At 48.6% G+C, this 22,500-nt stretch overlaps 9 protein-coding genes across 11 annotated transcripts in view; 8 read left to right on the top strand and 1 right to left on the bottom strand.

Annotated features, from left to right (window-relative positions):
* LOC126576777 (uncharacterized) overlaps window positions 1–4,881 on the top strand; it is a 6,361-nt gene extending 1,480 nt beyond the window's left edge. Inside the window, exons 2-4 of the mRNA XM_050238082.1 lie at window positions 2,634–3,855; window positions 3,923–4,095; window positions 4,172–4,881. Of these exons, the coding sequence (XP_050094039.1) occupies window positions 2,654–3,855; window positions 3,923–4,095; window positions 4,172–4,881 (2,085 nt within the window). The 5' untranslated portion in view covers window positions 2,634–2,653. The remainder of the gene's footprint in view (window positions 1–2,633; window positions 3,856–3,922; window positions 4,096–4,171) is intronic.
* A 2,288-nt stretch (window positions 4,882–7,169) lies between these two features.
* LOC126576885 (retinaldehyde-binding protein 1-like) lies at window positions 7,170–8,723 on the top strand. Of its 3 annotated transcripts, XM_050238188.1 has the most exons (3): window positions 7,170–8,069; window positions 8,168–8,420; window positions 8,479–8,723. In XM_050238188.1, exons 1-2 carry the CDS (start codon window positions 7,314–7,316, stop codon window positions 8,402–8,404), a joined length of 993 nt encoding a protein of 330 aa, XP_050094145.1. In that variant the 5' UTR covers window positions 7,170–7,313; the 3' UTR covers window positions 8,405–8,420; window positions 8,479–8,723. The 3 variants fall into 3 exon arrangements, with proteins under 3 accessions (XP_050094145.1, XP_050094144.1, XP_050094146.1); XM_050238187.1 differs by having other exon boundaries at window positions 8,168–8,723; XM_050238189.1 differs by lacking the exon at window positions 8,479–8,723 and having other exon boundaries at window positions 8,124–8,311.
* A 695-nt stretch (window positions 8,724–9,418) lies between these two features.
* Window positions 9,419–10,612, top strand: LOC126576886 (clavesin-2-like). Its single transcript, XM_050238190.1, has 2 exons — window positions 9,419–10,179; window positions 10,266–10,612. The coding sequence occupies exons 1-2, from the start codon at window positions 9,451–9,453 to the stop codon at window positions 10,524–10,526; spliced, it is 990 nt and encodes a 329-aa protein (XP_050094147.1). The 5' UTR covers window positions 9,419–9,450; the 3' UTR covers window positions 10,527–10,612.
* Window positions 10,613–11,069: 457 nt separating this feature from the next.
* On the top strand, window positions 11,070–12,679 carry LOC126576887 (retinaldehyde-binding protein 1-like). The gene is made up of 2 exons (XM_050238191.1): window positions 11,070–11,819; window positions 11,894–12,679. The coding sequence occupies exons 1-2, from the start codon at window positions 11,094–11,096 to the stop codon at window positions 12,152–12,154; spliced, it is 987 nt and encodes a 328-aa protein (XP_050094148.1). The 5' UTR covers window positions 11,070–11,093; the 3' UTR covers window positions 12,155–12,679.
* A 41-nt stretch (window positions 12,680–12,720) lies between these two features.
* On the bottom strand, window positions 12,721–14,112 carry LOC126576888 (clavesin-2-like). The gene is made up of 2 exons (XM_050238192.1): window positions 13,364–14,112; window positions 12,721–13,287 (listed from the first exon to the last, which is right to left on the bottom strand). The coding sequence occupies exons 1-2, from the start codon at window positions 14,084–14,086 to the stop codon at window positions 13,057–13,059; spliced, it is 954 nt and encodes a 317-aa protein (XP_050094149.1). The 5' UTR covers window positions 14,087–14,112; the 3' UTR covers window positions 12,721–13,056.
* Window positions 14,113–14,530: 418 nt separating this feature from the next.
* LOC126576884 (clavesin-2-like) lies at window positions 14,531–15,774 on the top strand. Its single transcript, XM_050238186.1, has 2 exons — window positions 14,531–15,388; window positions 15,460–15,774. Exons 1-2 carry the CDS (start codon window positions 14,531–14,533, stop codon window positions 15,709–15,711), a joined length of 1,110 nt encoding a protein of 369 aa, XP_050094143.1. The 3' UTR covers window positions 15,712–15,774.
* Window positions 15,775–16,457: 683 nt separating this feature from the next.
* Window positions 16,458–17,502, top strand: LOC126576776 (clavesin-2-like). Its single transcript, XM_050238081.1, has 2 exons — window positions 16,458–17,180; window positions 17,251–17,502. The coding sequence occupies exons 1-2, from the start codon at window positions 16,458–16,460 to the stop codon at window positions 17,500–17,502; spliced, it is 975 nt and encodes a 324-aa protein (XP_050094038.1).
* Window positions 17,503–19,931: 2,429 nt separating this feature from the next.
* LOC126576775 (retinaldehyde-binding protein 1-like) lies at window positions 19,932–20,969 on the top strand. Its single transcript, XM_050238080.1, has 2 exons — window positions 19,932–20,657; window positions 20,715–20,969. The coding sequence occupies exons 1-2, from the start codon at window positions 19,932–19,934 to the stop codon at window positions 20,967–20,969; spliced, it is 981 nt and encodes a 326-aa protein (XP_050094037.1).
* Window positions 20,970–21,353: 384 nt separating this feature from the next.
* LOC126576141 (clavesin-2-like) overlaps window positions 21,354–22,500 on the top strand; it is a 1,151-nt gene continuing 4 nt past the window's right edge. Inside the window, exons 1-2 of the mRNA XM_050237285.1 lie at window positions 21,354–22,109; window positions 22,196–22,500. The exon at window positions 22,196–22,500 is cut by the window's right edge and continues 4 nt beyond it. Of these exons, the coding sequence (XP_050093242.1) occupies window positions 21,384–22,109; window positions 22,196–22,438 (969 nt within the window). The 5' untranslated portion in view covers window positions 21,354–21,383 and the 3' untranslated portion in view covers window positions 22,439–22,500. The remainder of the gene's footprint in view (window positions 22,110–22,195) is intronic.

Here is a 22,500-nt window from a genome sequence, read left to right as displayed (position 1 = left end):
TTACGACAGTGATCGACACAAGACCATTAAAGATTTAAATTATTTATGGCAGCAGCGTAAAGGAGCGTGGCGTGGTCGGAAGGGCAGGAAGCAACGGAGCCATCGAAGCGTACCGACCATGGCTAGGGGGAGCTCATTCGCAAAAGGTATTGGCGTCAATGGGATTGGTTGCCTCTGCTTTTCCGCCCCCCCCCCCCCCCGGCGGTCAGCATCCTTTCCCAGTGCTTTTGCTTCTCATAAATATAAATATCTATTTATTGGTCAGCACCGCAAAGCGGCAATGGTACGACGCGGTGACGCGTCATCGGTAACAGCTGCTCTTGGCAGTGAAGCCGAAACGGCCCGAAAGGGTTTCAATTGGCGGAACAAAGACACTGGCCGCGCACGCCGGAAGGCCGCAAGAGAAAAAAAAAACCGAAAGAAAATTTTGTAAAATCACATTAGATCACGTTTCGCGGGACAATTAAAGAGGCATTCGCTATAACTCACTTCGAGTGGTCATGATAATGGCATAACGATCGAACAACCGACACCCCATCCGCCCATGAAACAGCTGATCGATGGGCTGATCCTCTCAATGTCATCCATCATCAGCACAGCGCGGTGTGCGGCAAGATGGGCGCGCGTGCGAACGAATTTTCCTCCAAATCCCGGACTAGCCGGAAGGTTCGTTCGCTCTGCTGTTGTTGGCAACGCGCGCCCCTCTCTGCCCGTTTCGCCCTCCCGTAAAAGTATAAACAGTTTGAAAAACGCTTCGAAAAACGCGATCGTGATCTGGCATGTGTCCGCGCTCTGTCGCTGTGTATGTGTTGGAGAGTGTTCCTGTGTCTACTACCCCGGCTCCCTGATCCTCCGCGGCCCAGGCCAACGGTCAAACAAGGAAGTATCGGCACACACAAAACCACGCGTCAAGGCGAGCACGGTGTAGCAGCTAGAAAATAGAAGCGCTTCAACAAGTGGATGATCTAATGCCACTCGATCGCTGGTGGTCAGAGCGTGCTACAGCCGGTCGCCGCCGCTGCCACTGCCACTGACCGACCGGACGAAAAAGGTGAAACAACCTGCTGCTGCTGCTGCTTCTGCTGCTGCGAAATCGCGGGGTTTTCCGTTCGCACGTTAATGTTTATTTCGCCACGTTTTTCGGCGGCCCTCCACGTTTGCTCCACTCCTGGCGATCCTCACGAACTGTCAGTGTCTATCAATCGAAGAGTATAGACCGGAGAGCGAGTGAGCGTACGCTACCGGTACGCCGGCTGATGTGTGTCCTGTCCTGCAAATGCGTCATTCCGTTTCTGACCCGGTACTCCCGTATTTTCGTACGCCCGCACCGAAGGTGATTCGCACTCGGCGGGGTCTGGAATGGAGTTTTGGATAAACGCTTTTGAGGTCGGCGCTGGTGGGAAAAAAAGCGCGGGAAAATGCACGCTGTGCGATGAGACGCGACGCGATGCGACGCGACGAAATGTTTACAGCGCGCGTCGTTGGCCACTGGCCAAGTAAGAGGCGGGAGTACATTGGCACGGACGGTGGCCAGCGCACCCTTGAGCTTCACAGCGTACGCGGTGTCCGGCATTGCCTTCGACCGTAACCGATGCACTCGGTTTGCGGTGATGGTGCGAATGGACTGGAAAAAAGGAGAGGCGATCGGGTGCGGCCACTAATTAAGCTATAAACGACGATGATGAAGCTGATGATGATGATGATGATGATGATGATGGTGGGAGGGCATGGTAAATGAGTTCACCTGTGACCGTACAGTAAGCAGGATCAGCCGATCTGGACGATGGAGGGCCAGCTCCCTACAACCAACTGTATCCAAGATCAAAACCCAAACACTGCCTCCCACTTCACTTTCCCCTTCTTTCCCTTCTTCCTCCTTGTCAAATGTTGATTTATTCGAAACGCTACACGCCCCACAAGCGGTGCCGCATGCTGTAAAAGGGATAACCCGTGCGTGGTTAGCCAGCGCGCTTTATGCGGTTGCGGGAATCGGGGACTTTTTGAAATATGAGGCCGGTTCATCAATAATTTTATTTTAAGTCCGTTTGGTGTAAACTTGCCGCGGCGGAAGTGTTTTAACATTCAGCAGACGTTCGAGCGGCGTAACTCGAGCGATCCATCCGTCGCAAGTGTAGGGCGATTCGAGTACGTTCACCTCAAGGAATCACATTGCGTTTGCAGTCTGTAGGGAACGGGATCGGGAGTAACCTAAGAAGCTCACACTAGGAAGGGCACGATTGCTTCCCAAGGGGTTCTACTGGAAGAGTTGAAGTATTTGGACTTTTGCAATCATGACTCATCGACACGACTGCTGCTCGTGTATTATCGTGCTAGAACCTGGTGTCGTATTTCCGGGAAATTTGAAACCGGTTTGCACGGATGAGCATTTTATGTTTCACCACTAACAGCACTACCCAAATAAACAACTCACTTTCCTCGTGGTAGGTGAGCTAGATGGATGTTAATTGCGGAAGATCTTCAAAAAAACCTTCTTTCACTTTGATGTTTGCTCTCCACTATGAGCTGCATTCGGTAGATTTATTTATTTTTTTATCAGATTATACTTTATAATGATCAGCCAACATAAATTTAATAGTTTCTATTCTGCCTCTCTCCTTCTTCCGTTCATTAAGATTACATACGCCGGATCACGATGGTACAGGAACTTACTTCCAACGTGCCGGAGGAGCTGTACAATTTGACGCAGCTGGCCGAGGTGTCGCTGGCTGCAGGTAAGCTCAGTACGGCAGCAGCGGCCAACCGTTCCCAGCAGCAGCAACAACAGCAGATACCGTGCGCAGCTGATTACCTGATGCACCATCCGGTAATGTACGGTATCGTCCGGTACGGTGCTGACTCATCCAGTGACAAGATGCTTATGACACCGATCGGTGACCTTTACACACGGAGCTACCACGTCCTGAACCAGCCTCAGAACGGTGGTGCGATACCGATAGTGCAGCTGATGCAGCCGGACCAACCGATCAGCATCAGCGAGAGCCAGCACAACGAGCGATACCGGAATGATCATTCCACTCCCGGTTTCCCGGCTACCAGCGATCACTCACCCTCCGCGATCGCAACGAAGAAAAAGTGGACAAAGAAGTGGGAAATAATCCATGGTTCGCAGGCAACCGTTCTTTCGCCCGAGTCCTGCCACGCTGGAGATAGCAGCCCGGATTGCGAACCGTCTCCGAAAAAGCGTCCTGCTGTGCAGCTATCGGGCCCGGTTGATACTGATGGCGATTACGATAGGGATCGTTCCGGGCTCATCTATTATGCACCAACGACAACGGTAGGACGATCGGAGGCGGGCGATGAACTGACTGATACCGGTTCGCCAGCAAGCGATAAGGACTCGAGCACGCTCACTATATTAGAATGCCCAGCGAACCGGACGACCGTCAGTTGCTTCGGCAACGGGCCGCAAGCGGACGCAGACGATCTGACGAGTCTGGCGGGCCGTGGTAGCACATCCGAGGAGTCACAGGATTCGGGTATGGTCGAGTGTAACTATTCGCACAAAGTGTTTGATCGCAAAAAGGCTCGCAAATTGCGAACCGTGTCCTGTACGAGTACGGGTAGCAGTAACAGTTGCGGCACACCGGTAGGATCGATTGGTGATGGTGGTGGTGTGGATTCCGGTGAAGTGACGGAACTGATGAATGATTCCGATTCGTCAACGACACGGTTAACCAAGCAAAAGACTGGATTAGGAAGTGTTGATCGTTCGGGAGGACGAAACAGTGGCGATGAAACATCGAGCGGTACCTCGGACGATGTCCACATCTGTCCGGAGTGCAACAAGCAGTACTCTACGTCATCGAACTTGGCGAGACATCGACAAACGCATCGGTAAGTGGATTGGTCACTCAAGGCAGCCTCAGTGTGTGAATAATGACGCCATTCTAACCCCCTGTAGATCGCTGGAAGACAAGAAGGCCCGCCGATGTCCTTTCTGCTCGAAGGTGTACGTCTCGATGCCGGCTTACTCCATGCACGTGCGAACACACAACCAAGGCTGCCAGTGTCCAACGTGTGGCAAATGCTTCTCCAGACCCTGGCTGTTGCAAGGACATATTCGCACACACACAGGTAAGTGATTGACCTCGAATGGAACAAGCAGATCGTCTTCAATAGTCATGTTTTCTTTCTTCCGTTTCGGCTTCAGGCGAGAAACCGTTCCAGTGCAACGTCTGCCAGAAAGCGTTTGCGGACAAATCGAACCTGCGGGCTCACGTGCAGACACACTCGAACATGAAACCACACTCGTGCGGTCGGTGCGGTAAATCGTTTGCCCTTAAATCGTACCTCTACAAGCACGAAGATTCGTCCTGTCTGAAGAGTGACAAACCGGCAAAAGCGCCAAAGGCAACGTCATCGAACCGTCAACGGCGAAAGTCTTCCAAGGAACGATCGGCGGCAGTCGAGTCGATGAGTGAAGCCATTCCATCTTCTACAGCAAACTCCAGCCCTGGAAGCTGCACTTCGATACAACAGCAGCAGCAGCAGCAGCAAGCGGTGACCTCGCCAGCACCAATGGATCTTCAAACAACGGCCCAGGCTTCGAGTATCGCTTTCAAGGATGTTGTGCGTGCCAAAATCCGAGAGGTTTTCGGCGATAACTGCAAAAAGGCGGCACGGCTACTGGCAGGACACTCGGTTAGTGCAGCGACCCCGGCAGCTCCCGGTGTCCCTGATAACCGAATCAGCGTGATAAGAATGGCAAGCTCTACCGGAGAGCTGTACAACCCATCTGGCAGTAGCTCACAGCAGGCTGGGTCGCCGGTTGTGGATCAAGTGGACGTTCGCAGTACGAGTGCATCGAATAGCGAAGCGTCCGTGGACGGATATCGAGCAACGTATGCCGTCATGGCATAGTTAGGGTGCCTCCGGTGCAGAGGATGTGGTAATGATCTCCCGAAGAATGAAGTATTTGTGCCATTTTTTAATTTTCTTTTTGCCGAAACAATCTCTCTAAAGAAGTTGTCCTGTACAGTTTCACAACTTCGATAGAGCTAAGGTTGTGAGTGGATAATGTTTCAATCATTTCGATTATCGTAAGACACAATGTACATTCACCGCGAGAGACAGCTAAGCGTACCAAAGATTTAATTTCGAGTTGCGAAATTTGCCAAAAACAAAAAAACAAAACTAATGTAGCGTATCGTTATATGCGTTCGCATGTTTAACGTTACATGCAGACAGCCAAACCCACTTTGCGCTGTTACACACCTTAAGGCTGTCGATTAGTTTTAGTACGAGTGAGCCGCACACTGTTGCTTGCCTATATTTTTTTCGAAATTCTGCTAAGTTAGAATTAATGTTGCCAAAGACATTGCCCGTAGATGTTTGATACTTTTACTGCAACAAAGGACGAGAATGTTCTAGTCTGATTACTGTTACAACTTTTGTGCTATCGTACAGTGTCTGTTCTGCGCGGGTGCCCACGGTTTGCCACTTTCGTCGCAAATCGTTTCACACGCTGCAGCAGATGTTCGAGGCAGCTTGAGCGGTTATAATTGAAGCTAGATTTTTAACGCTACTCCTTAAGCACATTAGTTAAGCTTAGTATGTAAAGCGGAGAGTGATGGAGCTGATCAAATGGTGCAAACAACTTACGATAAGACAAAATGACACTGTGCCCTCCAGAACGCGGGGCGCACCAACTGTCTACCTGGCTGGGTAAGATGCAATATTTTAGCCCGTAAGGTTTTTGGTGATAAAATGAGTTAGTTTCTTAAGGATGATGATCTTTTTCTAAAATAAAATAAAAAATCCACGCTAAACGAAATGAGAGGTTCCTTTTTGTGGAAATCCGAACGAAAGATCACTAGAATGCGCCTGTGCTTCGGCAAACAGTTTGCATCGAGCATAAAAATCGACGAAAAGCGGTGCCATGCTACCGAGGGGGGCAAATGGTGCCGGGGACCCAGCATTTTTATGATTAAGGTGGGGCTTTATTTTTCACATTTTTCCATGAATACTGATCCTTTCAAGAGTATTGTATAACAATTTTTGATCAATCGAAGAATAACTGACAACGATATTGATTATTGAAAAAGTCGCGCCTCTTGCAGACACGCGTCTCTAATTTTGATGCCACGGACGTAAGTTTGTGAAATATTTTTTCCAAAATACGACCAAATGTTCTTCAAAAGTTGCAGTTTATTGTGGCATTTTCAAAAATATATACACGTTTATATTTTGCTAAAAACAAATGATAAAAACTGAGCCGTTTTTAGTTCGAATCAAAAGACTTGCCCTAAAGCGACGAACTCGGTTTCGCGACGAAGCGACAAACTCGGCGCCCATCATAACATAAAAACTATTAGACCAAACGATACCAAATTTTTATCACATAATTTGTGCACTATATTCCAGGTATTCCCGTCGAGTTTTCATTAAAATTGTTGATACTTTTATTCAAACAATTATGCAAACCTCGTATTTGTAGGCAACATCGTAAAAAGCATCACTTCTTCAACTTCAAATTCAACTGCAATAGTTGCTTAGTCATCCACCAATGAGTTCTCTTGTATATCACGAATATAACTTCACTTTGCACTTTGGGACAATTTTGCAAACACCACAAAAACCTGCTTCGTCCCACCGTTTGATATTCAACGGTCAACCTTTGCAGATCCTGCTGGGTCCGGTGCGGGCGCAATGATATTGTGCGAACGATAACCAACAATTTAATTGCCCATTTTGGTTTGCACCACACTTAGCGATGATCAGATTTGCAGCAAGAAATGGCTAGATCCGCCAGGTTGTATGTTAGAGTCCTTGGCGTTTTACGATTTCACATAAAACGCGAAGCGAAAGATAGGTAGAGTAGAAAATCCAAGGCAAAATGCACACTATAGATGAGCCAGTCAGTGTCATGGTCAATGTCAACGGTGATGATGATGATGGTCCTAGGAGAACCGCGAGCGAGTACTAGAACCGGTTCTAAGCGCTAGCCCTGTTAGCGTCGACCTCCGCCTAGCGCCGTCCGTGCGACGATTGCTTATCTGCTGCTGTACTGTGTGTGAGATAGTCGAAGTGTAGGTAAGGTAATGCAATGCCATACCCCTACCAGCGGTGCTCAACGGCGTGAAGACAAGTTACCACGGTAGCCATGGTTACCAACGTTGCACATGCAGGCTTAAGGTGTTGGTGGCACTGCACTCGAAAGTGAAAGCCGTTACCGCGATTGCATAGTATGCAGTGGTGATGCGGATGCACTTCGCTGTCTAACGCCTCATCGCCATTGCAGTTTTTAATCGACGGTCCATCGAAGAGGAAGAACTCCGCTCGCTCGCTCATCGATGGCTTCCAGTGCGACCGCCGTACCGCAGTGCGTGCTATCCGTGGAAAAGTGTCCTTCGCGGTACGAGGAAAACGACATCGAAACCGTCGGTGCACTGTCGGAGCAGCATCGCGCGATTGCGCTGCAGGAACTGGGTGAAACAGATGAAAAGCGAGCGGTTTCAGTAAGTGCGATGCGCCAGTGGATCGCCTCCCATCCGCACATCCGCAAGTGTCGCACGGATGCACGGTTTTTGCTGCGGTTTCTCCGTGCCCGTGCATACGATCTGGATGCGGCGCGCCTCACACTCGAGCGCTATCTGACGATGCGCCAAACGTTCCGACTGTGGTACGAGAACCTCGATCCGACCGATCGCTACATGCGTGAGCTGGTGGAGGAGGTGCAAGGTTGTCTGCCGCTCGGGGTGGACCGGGCCGGTCGGATGGTGGCGCTGGTGCGTGTGCGGAGCTTCGATGTAACGCGTTACAACTGCTATCACCTCGGGCGCTTCCAGCATATGCTGTTCGAGGCGTTCTTCGATGACGTGACGGTGCAGATCGGTGGTGGGGTGGCGATCGTGGACTGCGAGGCGGCCACCATGGGCCACATGATGTGCTTTAAGCTGACGGACGTGAGGAACTTCATCGAGTGCATCCAGCACGCACTGCCGGTGCGTGTGAAGGAGGTCCACATCGTCCGGCTGCCAATGATCGGACAGGCCCTCGGCAATCTCGTGCTCACCTTTGCCGGTGACGATCTCCGTCGGCGCATATTCGTGAGTAGTAGTAGTAGTAGCGGCAGTTCCCATTGCGTGACTCACGTGAGCTAGCATTGGACTCTCTATCATTTTCTCTTCTCGGTGGCCGCGGCCAGTTCCACAGCACCATGGACGAGGTGGTGAAGTTCGTGGATCGTGATCTGCTGCCGGTCGAGTATGGAGGAAAGACGAAACCGGAGGAGGTTACGGCCGCGTTGAAGCACCGTCTGGCGACCGAACGGGATGCGCTGCTGCTGTTGGATCAGATGGAGATCGACTGTGGACCGTACGCACACTTCTGGAACCAAAGCGAGGCCGACGGTGACGTGGAGTTTGGAATGGAGATTGATTAGCATGGCGCACGACGAGGTGGGGAGCTTCCAACTGACCGTCTCGTATATCTAATCATTAAATTGTATATTTTGAGGCTTGTGTTTTTCTTGCGGAAGGTACTGTGGCAGGTCATCGATCGAACGGATGGCTGACATGCAATTGACCCTTTCCGGTGTTGGATAGATTTCAATCAAGCGCTTACATCACGGACGGATGATAAGGTCAGCTTATGTCTATAAGCCAAGCACAGGTAACCAGTAGGATGGCGTTGAGATAAAACTCTATGTGCAATGGACACTCATTGCTATCCATCAGCCCCAGCAAGCGAAGTGAATCCGTTAAAGCATGTATCAAACTGAGATAGATTTGAATAAAAAGTACATTCAAAGTGATGAGCAATCTAGAAGGGTTCATATTGTTACCAAGTTTTGACACCAGACCTTCTCACATCATGTCTATCCACGAGTCGTGCTATTGTACAAACAGCTGTGCCAACAAGCTGGTATTGTAGCGCTTTCCACCAACTCTCCGCCACCCTGGCTGTGGGATGGTGGAGCAGATAATAAAATAAAACATTAGACAACACCGCCCGTACGCACTATTGAGGCGTTCCACTTCTCTACGAACTGATCTCATTTGCATTGCATTAGCTCAGCGTTACATGCGCACGCGTGCGATCAGTGTAGTGCCGCATGGGTGTAATCTAGTGATCGATTAAACCAGCGTACTACAAGGTTCTGCTACGCACAAGGGCAACGCCACGCCGCTAGTGTAGAACCTAGACCCGGCATTGATCTACGTTGACGTTTCGTGGCCGATCGCTCGAAGGCAGACCGGCCCAGCCAGCCAGCCGGCAATTAGAACTCTGGGAGCCAGTGACCATTAACGAAGCGGTCCCAGAGTCAAGCCATAGCGAGGGCTTTTTTGTTTCACTCTTTCATCGTGTTTCTCCTTGCGAGAGGATCGCACATGAGGATCGCGCGGCGAGCCTAGAGACTGACGCTTGTGATGTCAGTGTCTGTTGAGGCGTGATAGTGATCGGATCGTTAGATCGTGTTTAACCAGCATGTCCACTGCGGAGAAGGTACACTATTCGGTGGAGAAGCGTCCGGAGAGCTACGACAAGTATGAGTTCACTCTACCGGAGCTGTATCGGAAGCTGGCGAAAGAGGAGCTCCGTGAGGACGATGAAATTCGTGAGCAATCGTTGGTGCAGATGAGGGAATGGATCGCCAAGCATCCGTACATCCGCAAGTGTCGCACGGATTCGTCGTTTCTGTTGCGTTTCCTGCGCTTCCGCAAGTACTCGGTACCGATGGCGTGTGAAGCCCTGGAACGCTACCTGGCAATGAGGGAAACGTTCCCGACGTGGTTCAAAAATCTGGACTGTAACGAGTCGGCAATGCAGGAAATGCTGGCGGACAGTTTGTTTACGAAGCTAGGGCAGGATGCGGAAGGCCGTACCGTGATTCTGTGCACCGTCAAGAACCTGAACGTGGACAAGTTTGATGCACAGGCACAGGGCCGGTTTGTTGCGCTGTTGATCGAGTCGCTGCTCGAGTGGGAAGAGGTGCAGATTGGAGGATTCCGGGTGATGCTGAACTTCAGTGACACCTACATGAAGCAATACGGTGTTTGGGGTGTTTCGGATATGAAAATCTTCATGGATGCGATCAACCGCTCGTACCCGATACGCTTCCGCGAGATTCACGGCGCCAAACTGCCCAAGTTTGCGGTCACCGTGATCAATCTGCTGCTCACGTTCGCCAGCCCGAAGTTGAAGGAGCGAATCATCGTAAGTATTGAGGGTTTTGGGGGGTGGGATCGTTGCGATCGTCTGATCGAAAGACTGAACTGTAAACGTTTGCCTATCCGTCGCAGTGTCACAACACGGTGCTGGAGATGAAGAGCAAATTCGACCTTTCGCTGATACCGCAGGAGCTGGGTGGGGAGCTGGACGCGGCCGATGCTGCTCGCAAGTTTGTCAAGCATCTCGAGACCAGGCGGAGCGCTATACTGGGGCTCGATGAAATGGACATCGATACGGCGCACTTTTCGTCGCTCTGGAGCCAATCGAATGTCGTCGAGAATGAGGTGGATGGTGGTGTTGCAGGCAGCTTCCGTAAACTTAATGTGGATTAACTGTTCGTTCTTACTTTACTCCTTAATCTAAGGCTCATAAATTGAGGGTGATGATATTATAACCATTCTGCATTCTCGTAATCGTACTCGTGTTTGCTTCAGAGAATTTCATACAAAATGGAAATAAAACGATAAACTATTTCACACGAAGAGAGGTTTTTTTTACAACATTTTGGTCGTACAACTGATGATGTCATTCTTGCGGTACGCGAATTAAAGGCTCGAACCGAGTGCCGCAAACAAAAACCGTTAACTTTTAATGACTTTCAAGGCAATAGAGCAGAGCTTCAATTTTAACCAGTTGACTATTCCAGTTTGTCCCATTAAAATTGCGGCATCGCCTAAATTGTACACTTTAGTACACAGCTTAGAGCATTATTTGCCTTCGCCTAAAACACGTTCCTGTTTTATTACCCCCTCCCCCCCCCCCCCCGCCCCCCCACGCGGATGCGGATCGAGATTCTCACGATAGATTGTACAACACACTTCGTAGGATCCCACCGTGGCATTCAACGCAACAACGATCATTCAGTTACAGCCTTCGCTCCGAACAGGTACCACATCATCATGTTCAACGGTAGCAGCCGTTTCTCGGTGGAGAAGCGTCCGGAAAGCTACGACAAGTACGAGTTCACTCTACCGGAGCTGTATCGGAAGCTGGCGAAGGAGGAGCTCCGTGAGGACGATGAAATTCGTGAGCAATCGCTGGTGCAGATGAGGGAATGGATCGCCAAGCATCCGTACATCCGCAAGTGTCGCACGGACTCGTCGTTTCTGTTGCGTTTCCTGCGCTTCCGCAAGTACTCGGTACCGATGGCGTGTGAAGCCCTGGAACGTTACCTAGCCATGCGACAGACGTTCCCTCAGTGGTTCAAGAATCTGGACTGTAACGAGCCAGCGCTGCGCCAGATGCTGGAGGATGGTGTGTTCGTGCGCCTCGGTACCGACGAAACCGGGCGTCTGGTAATTCACTTTCGATTCCCGCGGTTCGATGTCGAAAAGTTTAGTGCCGTGCAGGAGGGGCGATTCACCGCGCTGCTTATCGAGCTGTTGCTCGAGTGGGAGGAGATGCAAATCGGTGGAGTGCGTGTGGTGGTTGATTTTAGAGGAGCAATAATGAAGCATTTCGGTATTTGGGGCGTTTCGGATATGAAGATCTTCATGGACGCGATCAATCGCTCGTACCCGTTGCGATTGCGCCAGGTGCATGGTGTAAAGTTCCCGAAATTTGCCGTCCCCATCGTGAACCTGTTGTTGTCGTTCGCGAGCCCGAAGCTGCGAGACCGCATAACGGTAGGTCGATCGTTATCAATCGCCGTTTTTCCTACGTGCTGAGACAGTTTTTCCGTTGGTTTACTTGCTTGCAGTGTCACGAAAGCGTCGAGAGCATGGCCGAAAACTTTGAACCGTCGTTGCTATTGACGGAATGCGGTGGGCATGCCGACGCTAAGAGGCTGGAGGCTGATTTCCTGAAACATGTCGAGGCACGGCGAGACGTCATACTGGCGCTTGACGAAATGGACATCGACACGCAGCGCTACTCATCATTGTGGGCATCTAGCAGCAACGAGGAACATGAGGTGGATGCTGGTGTGGCGGGAAGCTTCCGAAAGTTGGCTGTCGATTGATGAATGGTAAAGGTGTGATTTACACAAACTGTAGCCGTTTGATGCTTGATCAATAGACAATGTGATTGTAATCTTTCCTTTTCCGTCCATTCGATAAAAATCTTTTCGAAGCTTAAACGATAGAAATTGCGTGCACCCTAGGCATTTGAGCCTCATGTAGCACATACACCCTTATCTCTACATCCGGCGGTGGTGGTGCTATCGATCGTGTCAGGCGATTCCACCGGGTAGCAACTCCAGCACAATTGAACAATGAGATAATTATCGGCTATCCAGTTACATCCAGATAATTGCCTACCACATTCGCACTCGTAAGGCGCGAGATAATGAAATCCATTCTTACTCCCATGGCACTGCATTCAGGGATTGGCGTGGCCCGTCTGAAGCGCAGATTTGAGTTTAATTCTTTTATGGTTTTATTGGGTGTGAAATTAAAAATCGTAAATAAGGTCAACCGGCTATGCAAACGGGGCTCTTAGCGACAGTTGATTTGCACTTCTTCTATCGCTCATCGTTCATTTTTTGGTTGGCTTTTTTTTTTTGTGTGACTTCTGTGTCGTTATCAGTCAGCCTCTATCGGACGAGAGAGTATTGGATTTGTGTGATGGACGAACATAACATGGTGGCTGCACCTGCCGTTGGCGTACACTCTTCAAGATGACCTTTTTTATCAGTATTTAGTCTCCTTCGATTTAAATTTATGAACTTTATTCCCAAAGAATCCAAGTGAACACTGACTTGATCGTAGACAAAGGGCAAATATGTACTGTTGTTACTTCCGCACATTTAGAAAGGATTCATTATGAGAATGTTCATACAAGAAATTAGCGATAAGTTCGGCTGACAAATATGATATCTTTTATTCATTTCAAAGCAGCTAACACCGGAACAAATGCCCTTATTTAATGCAAAGATACTTGAGCCGGCACATTCGCGTTCTGCTCGTCCCAGATCGGTGCGTAGTGATCCATATCGATCTCCATATCATCCATCCCCATCACAACATCGTGCTGCTGTTCAATGCGGGCCCACATCTTCTGGTTCAGCACATCCAAATCGATCTCCCCTCCGTATCCTTTCGGAGCCAGCTTAGGATCGAAGTGCTTCTGCATTTCCGCCACAGTAGCATAGCACTGCAAGGAACAACCACGACGAGAGTTTTAATTTATCAGCCCTAGAATGGATGCCAGCTTCGTCTACCATACTTACATTAATTCGTTCGCGAATCTTGGGATCCGCAAAGGAAAGGATCTGCTCGATGATCGGTACCGCCTTCTTGGGCAGCTTGGCAGCATGCGTATCGTTGTAGCGCACCGGATAGGAGAGAGTGTACGCGTTCATGATGATTTGCAGCTCCGAGGAGCTCCACTTTTCGAATATCTTCATGTCCATATCAGTGTAGTCGACCATAATTTGTAGTCCACCGATCTGAACCTCTTCCCACTCCAGCATCGACTCGAGCAGCAGCGCGATGAATTTGCCACCCTGCGGTGGCACCAGCTGTTCCGCTTCGAAGAGTGCCAACCGGAAGAACACCACCGTGCGGCCGAGACTATCCTGGCCCAGAATCGAAACACCACCGTGCGTGTACAGCTCCTTCATCACCGGGACGCTGCTGTCCAGGCCTTTAAACCAACCTGGGTACATCTCGCGCATCATCAGGTATCGCTCGAGTGCTTCGCATGCCATCGGGACCGAAAACTTCTTGGCGCGCAGGAATCGCAGCAGAAACTTGGCATCCATACGACACTTGTGGATGTACGAATTGTTCACAATCCATTGGCGCATCTCGGTCAGCGATCGCTCACGAATCGTATCGTCTTCACGGAGCTCTTCCTTGGCCAGCTCACGGTACAGCTCGGGAAGTGTGAACGTGTACTCGTCGTACTCCTGCACATCCTTGTCGACAGAGAAGGCTGCAACTTTGGACATGATAACGGCGCTAGAACTGGAACTCGGACACAACGAATGGCTTGCACTACGGATGCCGTCTACGGTGGAACTGGAGGTGCGATTGAAACTGCAGCTGCTATTGTAGCATTGGGTGGCACACGATAATCGGTGGCTTGCAGCGATCTACTCACAAATCCGCGATTCGGCGCGATTGAACCTGCAAGCTGCTATCAATTTTGCTCGCCACGAGCTGCACCAAAGGTCAACAAACTAGGTTATCGCTAAGGGACACTCCTGTCTGCCTGTTCTGTTTCACCAAAGTGCATTCGGCCAGTTGTAGAAGAGGGGCAGCGAACAGAGTGGGTTTGGTTATTGAAATTCGATGTCTGGCGGAGCTGCTTGCTGATAAGCTGTGGCTTAATCCTCCGGAACCTTCTCGGGTGCATTTTCTCGAAATGCAGTAAGATCGCAAACAAAGGGCAGATGAAGCAGTATGACGAAGAGAAAAATCTGTATTTAGGGGGAGAACAACGCATGGAACCGTCAGTCAACAGTGAGCCTTTCACAGAAGTGGTTGATTTCAGTGTCCAACCAAGCAGCACAACTGAGAAGACAAACATGTCGAAGCTGGCCGCCTATCCCGTCGACAAGGAAAGCGTGATGGTGGACAAGTACACCTTCACGCTCCCTGAGCTGTACCGAGAGATTGCGAAGGAGGAACTCCGCGAGACGGATCAGGTGCGCGACGTAGCGATGACGCAGATGCGCGAGTGGATAATCCGCAACAAGTACATCCACATGTGCCGCACGGATGCCTTGTTTCTGTTGCGATTCCTGCGTGCCAACAAGTTCTCGGTACCGATGGCATGCGAAGCCCTCGAGCGCTATCTGGCTGTTCGTGAGATGTACCCGGGATGGTTCAAGCACATAGATATCATGGAACCTGCTACGCAAATCTTGCTCAAGGATGGGCCTGTTTCTGTCCTTGGTCGGGATAGTGCCGGTCGAACAGTGATTCTTATTCGAATGGACCTAATCAACGCTGACCTGGTGACGCCAGTGCAGATATGTCGGTATCTAACGCTGATGGTAGAAACGATGCTCGAATCGGAAGAGGTCCAAATTGGTGGCCTAATGTTGCTGATCGATTACACCGGCGTCGCTATGAAAGTGTTCCAGGACTGGGGAGCAACCGAATTGAAAATAGTGATGGAAGCTTGGACCCGCTGCTATCCAGTGCAATATCGCGAAATACACGCAGCAAAGCTGCCCAAGATGGCGATCCCAATCGTGGAGCAATTGCTTTCATTCGGATCGCCCAAGTTCCGGGAGATCATACACGTACGTATCATGTGGGCCAGTCGCTTAACTAGTTCCCATTTTTGATTTTTGCAAATTTCTGTTATTTCTAGTGCTACACTTCGGTTGCGGAAATGCAGAAACATATGGAACCATCGATCACACCGAAGAAGTATGGAGGCACCATGGAGATCGATTTGAACGTCGTAAACAAGAGGTTTTGGGATCGGATGGTGGAGCTTGAAGATGTCGTCACTGGCTTGGATAAGATGGAGATCGATATGGACCATTACACCGAGGTTTGGGACAAGCTGAACCCGGATCTGATGGAGGCTAGGTCGTTTAAGAATTTGATTTTCGATTAGTCCTTTTACATGACGATCGAGCTGGTAAAGCTATCGGAGTTAAACTGTTTGAAAGGTACACAGTTGATTCTTAATAAATCAAATCCTTTAAAACATAAATCACTGACATTGGCAATCAGATGGATCATACACGAAATATTAAACGGATTCCAACAGCCAAAACAATTTTATTTGCGTTTCGTGCAGAGTACAGCACACTAATAAGTCCTTGGCAAACATTGTGCTCTTTCGCACAATAGCAACAGCAATGTGTCATATCAGTTCTTAGAATCAACAATATCATTTGAAAATTAAAACCAGTGTGATTTAAAATTGTGAACCAAACAACTGCCAAATCCATGTTGCTACACTTTATATTGGCAATGGTTATAAATGCAGCACCAAAGGTCAACAAACTAGGTTATCACTAAGGGGCACAGCCTCTGTGGCGCCTGCATGTTCTGGTTCAACAAAGTACATTCGGTCGATTGCAAAGAATGAATTCAGAAGGTTGCTTTTTTAAATTCATTGTCGGGGGGAACTGCTTTCTGATAAGAGGTGGATTAATGCTCCAGGAGATTCTCGTGCATTTTTTTGGTCTGATTGCAGCTAGTAATCTCAAACAAAGGCCAAATGACACAGTATCAAGATGAGAATAATCCGTATTTAGGTAGACCAAATGCTTGGAACCGTCAGTCAACAGTGAGCCTTTCACAGAAGTGGTTGATTTCAGTGTCCAACCAAGCAGCACAACTGAGGAGACAAACATGTCGAAGCTGGCCGCGTATCCCGTCGACAAGGAAAGCGTGATGGTGGACAAGTACACCTTCACGCTCCCTGAGCTGTACCGGGAGATTGCGAAGGAGGAACTCCGCGAGACGGATCAGGTACGCGACGTGGCGATGACGCAGATGCGCGAGTGGATAGTCCGCAACAAGTACATCCACAAGTGCCGCACGGATGCCTCGTTTCTGTTGCGATTCCTGCGTGCCAACAAGTTCTCGGTACCGATGGCATGCGAAGCCCTCGAGCGTTATCTGACGGTGCGCGAGATGTACCCGGGGTGGTACAAGCACCTAGACATCACAGAGCCTGGTACGCAAATCCTGCTCAAGGATGGACCTCTTTCCATTCTTGGTCAGGATAGTGCCGGCCGAACCTTTGCGCTGTTTCGTATGGAGCTAGTAAATGGTGAGCTGGTGATGCCAGTGCAGATGTGCCGGTATGCGTCGCATGTACTTGAAACGATGCTCGAATCGGAAGAGGTCCAGATTGGTGGCCTAATGGTGCTCATGGATTACACCAGGGTCGATATGAAAGTGTTCCAGAACTGGGGAGCAACCGAAATGAAGATAGTGATGGAAGGCTTAATCCACAACTATCCGGTGCAATATCGTGAAGTACATGGAGCAAAGCTGCCAAAATTGGCGATTCCGATCATAGAGCAGCTGCTCTCATTCGGTTCACCCAAGTTCCGGGAGATCATACACGTACGTGCCAGTTGCGACAGGCGTTTAACATGTTCACATTTTTAATTTTCAAAACTTCTGATACTTCTAGTGCTACACTTCGGTTGCGGAAATGCAGAAACTTATGGAACCATCAATTACACCCAAACAATACGGAGGCAGCATGGAGCTCGATTTGAACGACGTAAACAAGAGGTTTTTGGATCGGATGGTGGAGCTTCAAGATGTTATTGCTGGCTTGGACAAAATGGAGATCGATATGGACCATTACACCGAGGTTTGGGACAAGCTAAATCCGGATCTGATGGAGGCTAGGTCGTTTAAGAATTTAACCTTCGATTAGTCTCTTAATATAACGATCGAGCTGGTAAAGCTATCGGAGTTAAAATCGTTTGAAAGCCCTGTAAATTCTGTTGATTCCCTATAAATAAAACTCGACAAAACATAAATCACTTACATTTGCATACAGCGAAACATTCGACATAATTCAACAGCCAGAATAATTTTGTTTGTGCTTGGGCCGTGTATAACTCACCGATAAGACATGGCCAAACGTTGTGCTCTTTTAAATATTCATAATTTTAGTTTATGTAGCGGGAAGCAACACGTTTACATGTCTTTAAGCATTACCAATAATCGCAGTAATGCAAAATTGATAAGTTCCAGTCCTTGAGGTCATTGAATGATAAGCCTGAGGAACCTGTGCATCGACACGATAGCATACAGCAATGGATGCTATATTGAACAGTAGGTTGGGGTAGTGTAAAGTTATGCTTTGAATGATCAACTAACTACTACCTTAGTTATGCTGCAAACTAGTTTCATGGAAAAAACTTTATATTACGGTGTTGTGCTATACCCAAACGAAAGAACGGCTACAGCAATGTGTCATATGGGTTTTGAAAGTAAGCTGCATAATTTGAGAAATAAAACAAGTACAGATTAAAATTATGAGCAAACAAGATTAGGTTATCGCTACGGTAGGTGATTAGTGTGCATGTTCTGTTTCATGAAAGTGCCTTTGGTCGGCTGCAAAAAGAGAATTGAGTGGGTTTGGTTATTGAAATTCAACGTCTAGCAGAGCTGCTTTCTGATAAGAGCTACCGTAATCATCTTTAACCTCCTCGTGCACTGTCGAATTCCAGTGAGGTCGCAAATAAAGGTATGGCGTTTGTTGTGATGCAGTATGAAGAAGAATATAATCGGAATATAGATAAACCTTAGCGCATGATCTGACAGTCAACGGTGAGCTTTTTGCCAAAGTGGTCGATTTCAGTGCCCATTGCAACCGCACAACTGAGGAGACAAACATGTCGAAGCTGGCCGCCTATCCCGTCGACAAGGAAAGCGTGATGGTGGACAAGTACACCTTCACGCTCCCTGAGCTGTACCAGGAGATTGCGAAGGAAGAACTCCGCGAGACGGATCAGGTGCGCGAGGTAGGGATGACGCAGATGCGCGAGTGGATAATCCGCAACAAGTACATCCACAAGTGCCGCACGGATGCCTCGTTTCTGTTGCGATTCCTGCGTGCCAACAAGTTCTCGGTACCGATGGCATGCGAAGCCCTCGAGCGTTATCTGACGGTGCGCGAGATGTATCCTGGTTGGTTCAAGCACCTAGACATCATGGAACCTGCTACGCAAATCTTGCTCAAGGATGGTCCTGCCTCTCGGACAGGATAGTGCCGGCCGAACAGTGATTCTTTTTCGTATGGAGCTATTCAACGCTGACCTGGTGACGCCAGTGCAGATATGTCGGTATTATGCGCATATGTTGGAAGCGATGCTCGAATGGGAAGAGGTCCAAATTGGTGGCTTAATGGTGGTCATCGATTACACCGGGGTCCCTATTAAGCTGTTGAAGGAGTTGGGAGCAACCGAACTGAAGACATTGATGGAAGGCTTAATCTGCAGCTATCCAGTGCAATTTCGTGAAATGCACGCAGCAAGGCTGCCCAAGATGGCAATCCCAATCGTGGAGCAACTGCTCGCATTCGGATCGCCCAAATTCCGGGAGATCATACACGTACGTTTCATTACGAGCAGTCATTTAGCGCATTATCATTTCTACTTCTATGATTTCTAGTGCTACGCTACGGTTGCGGAAATGCAGAAACTTATGGAACCATCGATCACACCGAAGAAGTATGGAGGCATCATGGAGCTCGATTTGAACGTCGTAAACAAGAGGTTTTGGGATCGAATGGTGGAGCTACAAGATGTTATTGCTGGCTTGGACAAAATGGAGATCGATATGGACCATTACACCGAGGTTTGGGACAAGCTAAATCCGGATTTGATGGAGGCTAGGTCGTTTAAGAATTTAACCTTTGATTAGTCCTCTATAGGAATTATTTTGTTGCAAAGGCAAACCGTTGATTTCCAATAAATAAATTCCCATAAAATCATGAACATTGGCAATCAGATGGATCATTCACGAACCATTCAACGGGTTTTAAAAGCTAAAATAATTTTGATTGTATTTATTGCAGAGTAGAGCACCTTGTTAAGACCTTGGCAGACATTTTACTCTTTTACATATTCATAATACCAGATCATGTGCCGGGAAGAAACATGTAGTTAACATTTTGCATTACCGATAATCACAGTAATGCAAAATTGATAAGTGCCCGGCATTGAGGTCACATTGGATGACGAGTTGTCGAGCAGATAACATGTAGCCAAAATCATGCTACTCAGAACAATGTGCGTCAGTTCGTTTTTTGTTCTTATTGGAAGCGTATCGGTAATTGGTATTTCTGTCAGCAGTATGGCATCGAGATTGGCTGCTTATTCCGTAGACAAGTGTCCCGCAACGTATGATAAGTATAGCTTCACTCTACCGGAGCTCTACCGTCAGATCGCGAAGGATGAGCTGCGTGAAGACGATGCTGTTCGTGAGTGGACCCTGACCGAGATGCGTCAATGGATCGTGAACAATCCGCACATCCGCAAGTGTCGTACGGATGCCAAATTTCTGCTGCGATTCCTTCGTCTTCGTCAGTTTTCGGTGCCGATGGCATGCGAAGCCCTCGAAGGTTATCTCGCTCTGAGGGAACTGTATCCGGGTTGGTACAAGCACCTGGACAGTAACGACGTTGCCATGAAGGAAATCTTCAAAAACGGACCCTTCACGTACCTCGGCCAAGACAACGTGGGGCGAGCGGTGGTGCTGATACGCTTCGGTCGCTTCGAGGATCAGAAATTCGGGCCCGTACAAGACGGGCGCTTTATGGCGTTGTTTATGGAGACGTTGTTGGAAATCGAGGAAGTTCAGATCGGTGGATGCCAAGTGTTCGTCGATTATGCTGGGTGCACCGTTGGCACATTCGAAAAGTGGAGCATGACTGAGCTGAAGATCATGATGGAAGCCTACAGTCGTTCGTATCCGTTGCGGTACGGAGAGATTCATGCTGCACATCTCTCTAAAAACGGCCGTCCCATTGTCGATATGTTCGTGTCGTTTGCGAACCCGAAAATGCGAGAAAAAATAAGGGTAAGCAAAAGGAACCATTCAAAAGACATCGGATCTACCTAAGGCTTAATATTACAGTGCTATTCCACCGTAGCAGAGATGGAAAAATACTTCGATCCTGACATGAAACCGAAAGAATACGGAGGTACGATTGACCTGGAAGAGATGGGCAGTAGATTGTGGAAGCGTATCGAGGAACAACGACAGGTCGTCGTGGGTCTTGATCGGATGGAAATTGATGTCGATTACTATGCTTCACTTTGGGAACAAGAAGAACCATCGCCAGCAGAAGCTGCGGCTGGGGCAATCTTAAGAAACATGGAAACGAATTAATAAACGATTGATATTCATTTCGCTTGCAATAAATCAAATTAAGCACCTCTACAATAGCCGATGGTATTGTTTCGATCTGATGGTGATATGGACAATCACATTGCACATGCTCACGACTTCATATTTACAGTAAAGATTATTTTTGTTTAATTATTGGACAACAAAATCAAAACTAAGTGCCTATCTCTAGCCACCTTTGGAAACTGCACTGTTCCTCTTTGCATCGTGTTGCATCTACTTTATCTGTCCGTTGATTGATGGGCTAACAACAACATACCATAATCAAAATCCAAATATTCTGCAGATGATTTATTCGAACAGTGCATTAAAAGGGCATTCGTCTTCAAAATTTTCTTCAGTTCCGTTTGTGCACCGGCCGGGATCGTGTTGTGAAAAGTGTTTCGCTTCAGCAGTATGGCGTCGAGATTTGCTGCTTATTCGGTGGATAAGACTCCTGCAACATACGATGAGTATAGCTTCACTCTACCGGAGCTCTACCGTCAGATCGCGAAGGATGAGCTCCGTGAAGACGATGCTGTTCGTGAGCGGACCCTGACCGAGATGCGTCAATGGATCGTGAACAATCCGCACATCCGCAAGTGTCGTACGGATGCCAAATTTCTGCTGCGATTCCTTCGTCTTCGTCAGTTTTCGGTGCCGATGGCATGCGAAGCGCTCGAACGTTATCTCGCCATGCGGGAACTGTATCCGGGTTGGTACAAGAATCTGGACTGCAACGATCCAACCATAAAGGAAATCTTCAACAACGGACCCATAATGTACCTCGGACAGGACAGTTTGGGACGAGCGGTGGTGCTGATTCGTTTTGGTTGCTTCGAGGACCAGAAATTCCAACCTGAACAGGACGGTCGCTGTGTAGCGCTGATCATGGAGGCGATGCTGGAGTATGAAGAACTTCAGATCGGAGGATATCAAGTACTGATCGATTACAGTAACTCAACGAAGGCCAATTATGATAGGTGGAGCGCTACGGATCTGAAGATCATAATGGATGCCTTCAGCCGATCATATCCGAACCGATACGGAGAGATTCATGCTACAATGCTGCCCAAGTTTGGTGTCCCCATGATCAACACGTTCCTGTCGTTTGCGAACCCGAAAATGCGAGAGAAAATCAATGTAAGTTCTCAGCATCTTCTACTAGATGGTTTATAAGGCAAGCGGAGAGAGCATTGTGTTCTTTTTTTGTTTTGGATCGATTCTAGTGCCACTCAACAATCGGAGAACTGGAAAAGCAATTCGAAACGACACAGAAACCGACCGAGTACGGTGGAACCGTCGATTTGAATGAGATGAATCGTGCCCTTTGGAAGCGCATCGAGGAACAGCGGGACGTTATTCTGGGTCTGGACGAAATGGAAATTGATGTCGATTACTATGCGTCGCTGTGGGACCAGGACGAACCATCCTCGGAGTTTGCTGGAGAAGTGTTCAAGCAGCTGGAATGAAATGCCATCCGGACAATGATGTGACGCATTTCGTGATGAAACATTAAATAAAATGTAGAAAA

Source organism: Anopheles aquasalis, chromosome 3 (genome assembly GCF_943734665.1).
Source record: "Anopheles aquasalis chromosome 3, idAnoAquaMG_Q_19, whole genome shotgun sequence".
Classification (NCBI taxonomy): domain Eukaryota; kingdom Metazoa; phylum Arthropoda; class Insecta; order Diptera; family Culicidae; genus Anopheles; species Anopheles aquasalis.
This window is presented reverse-complemented; position numbering and strand designations above follow the sequence as displayed.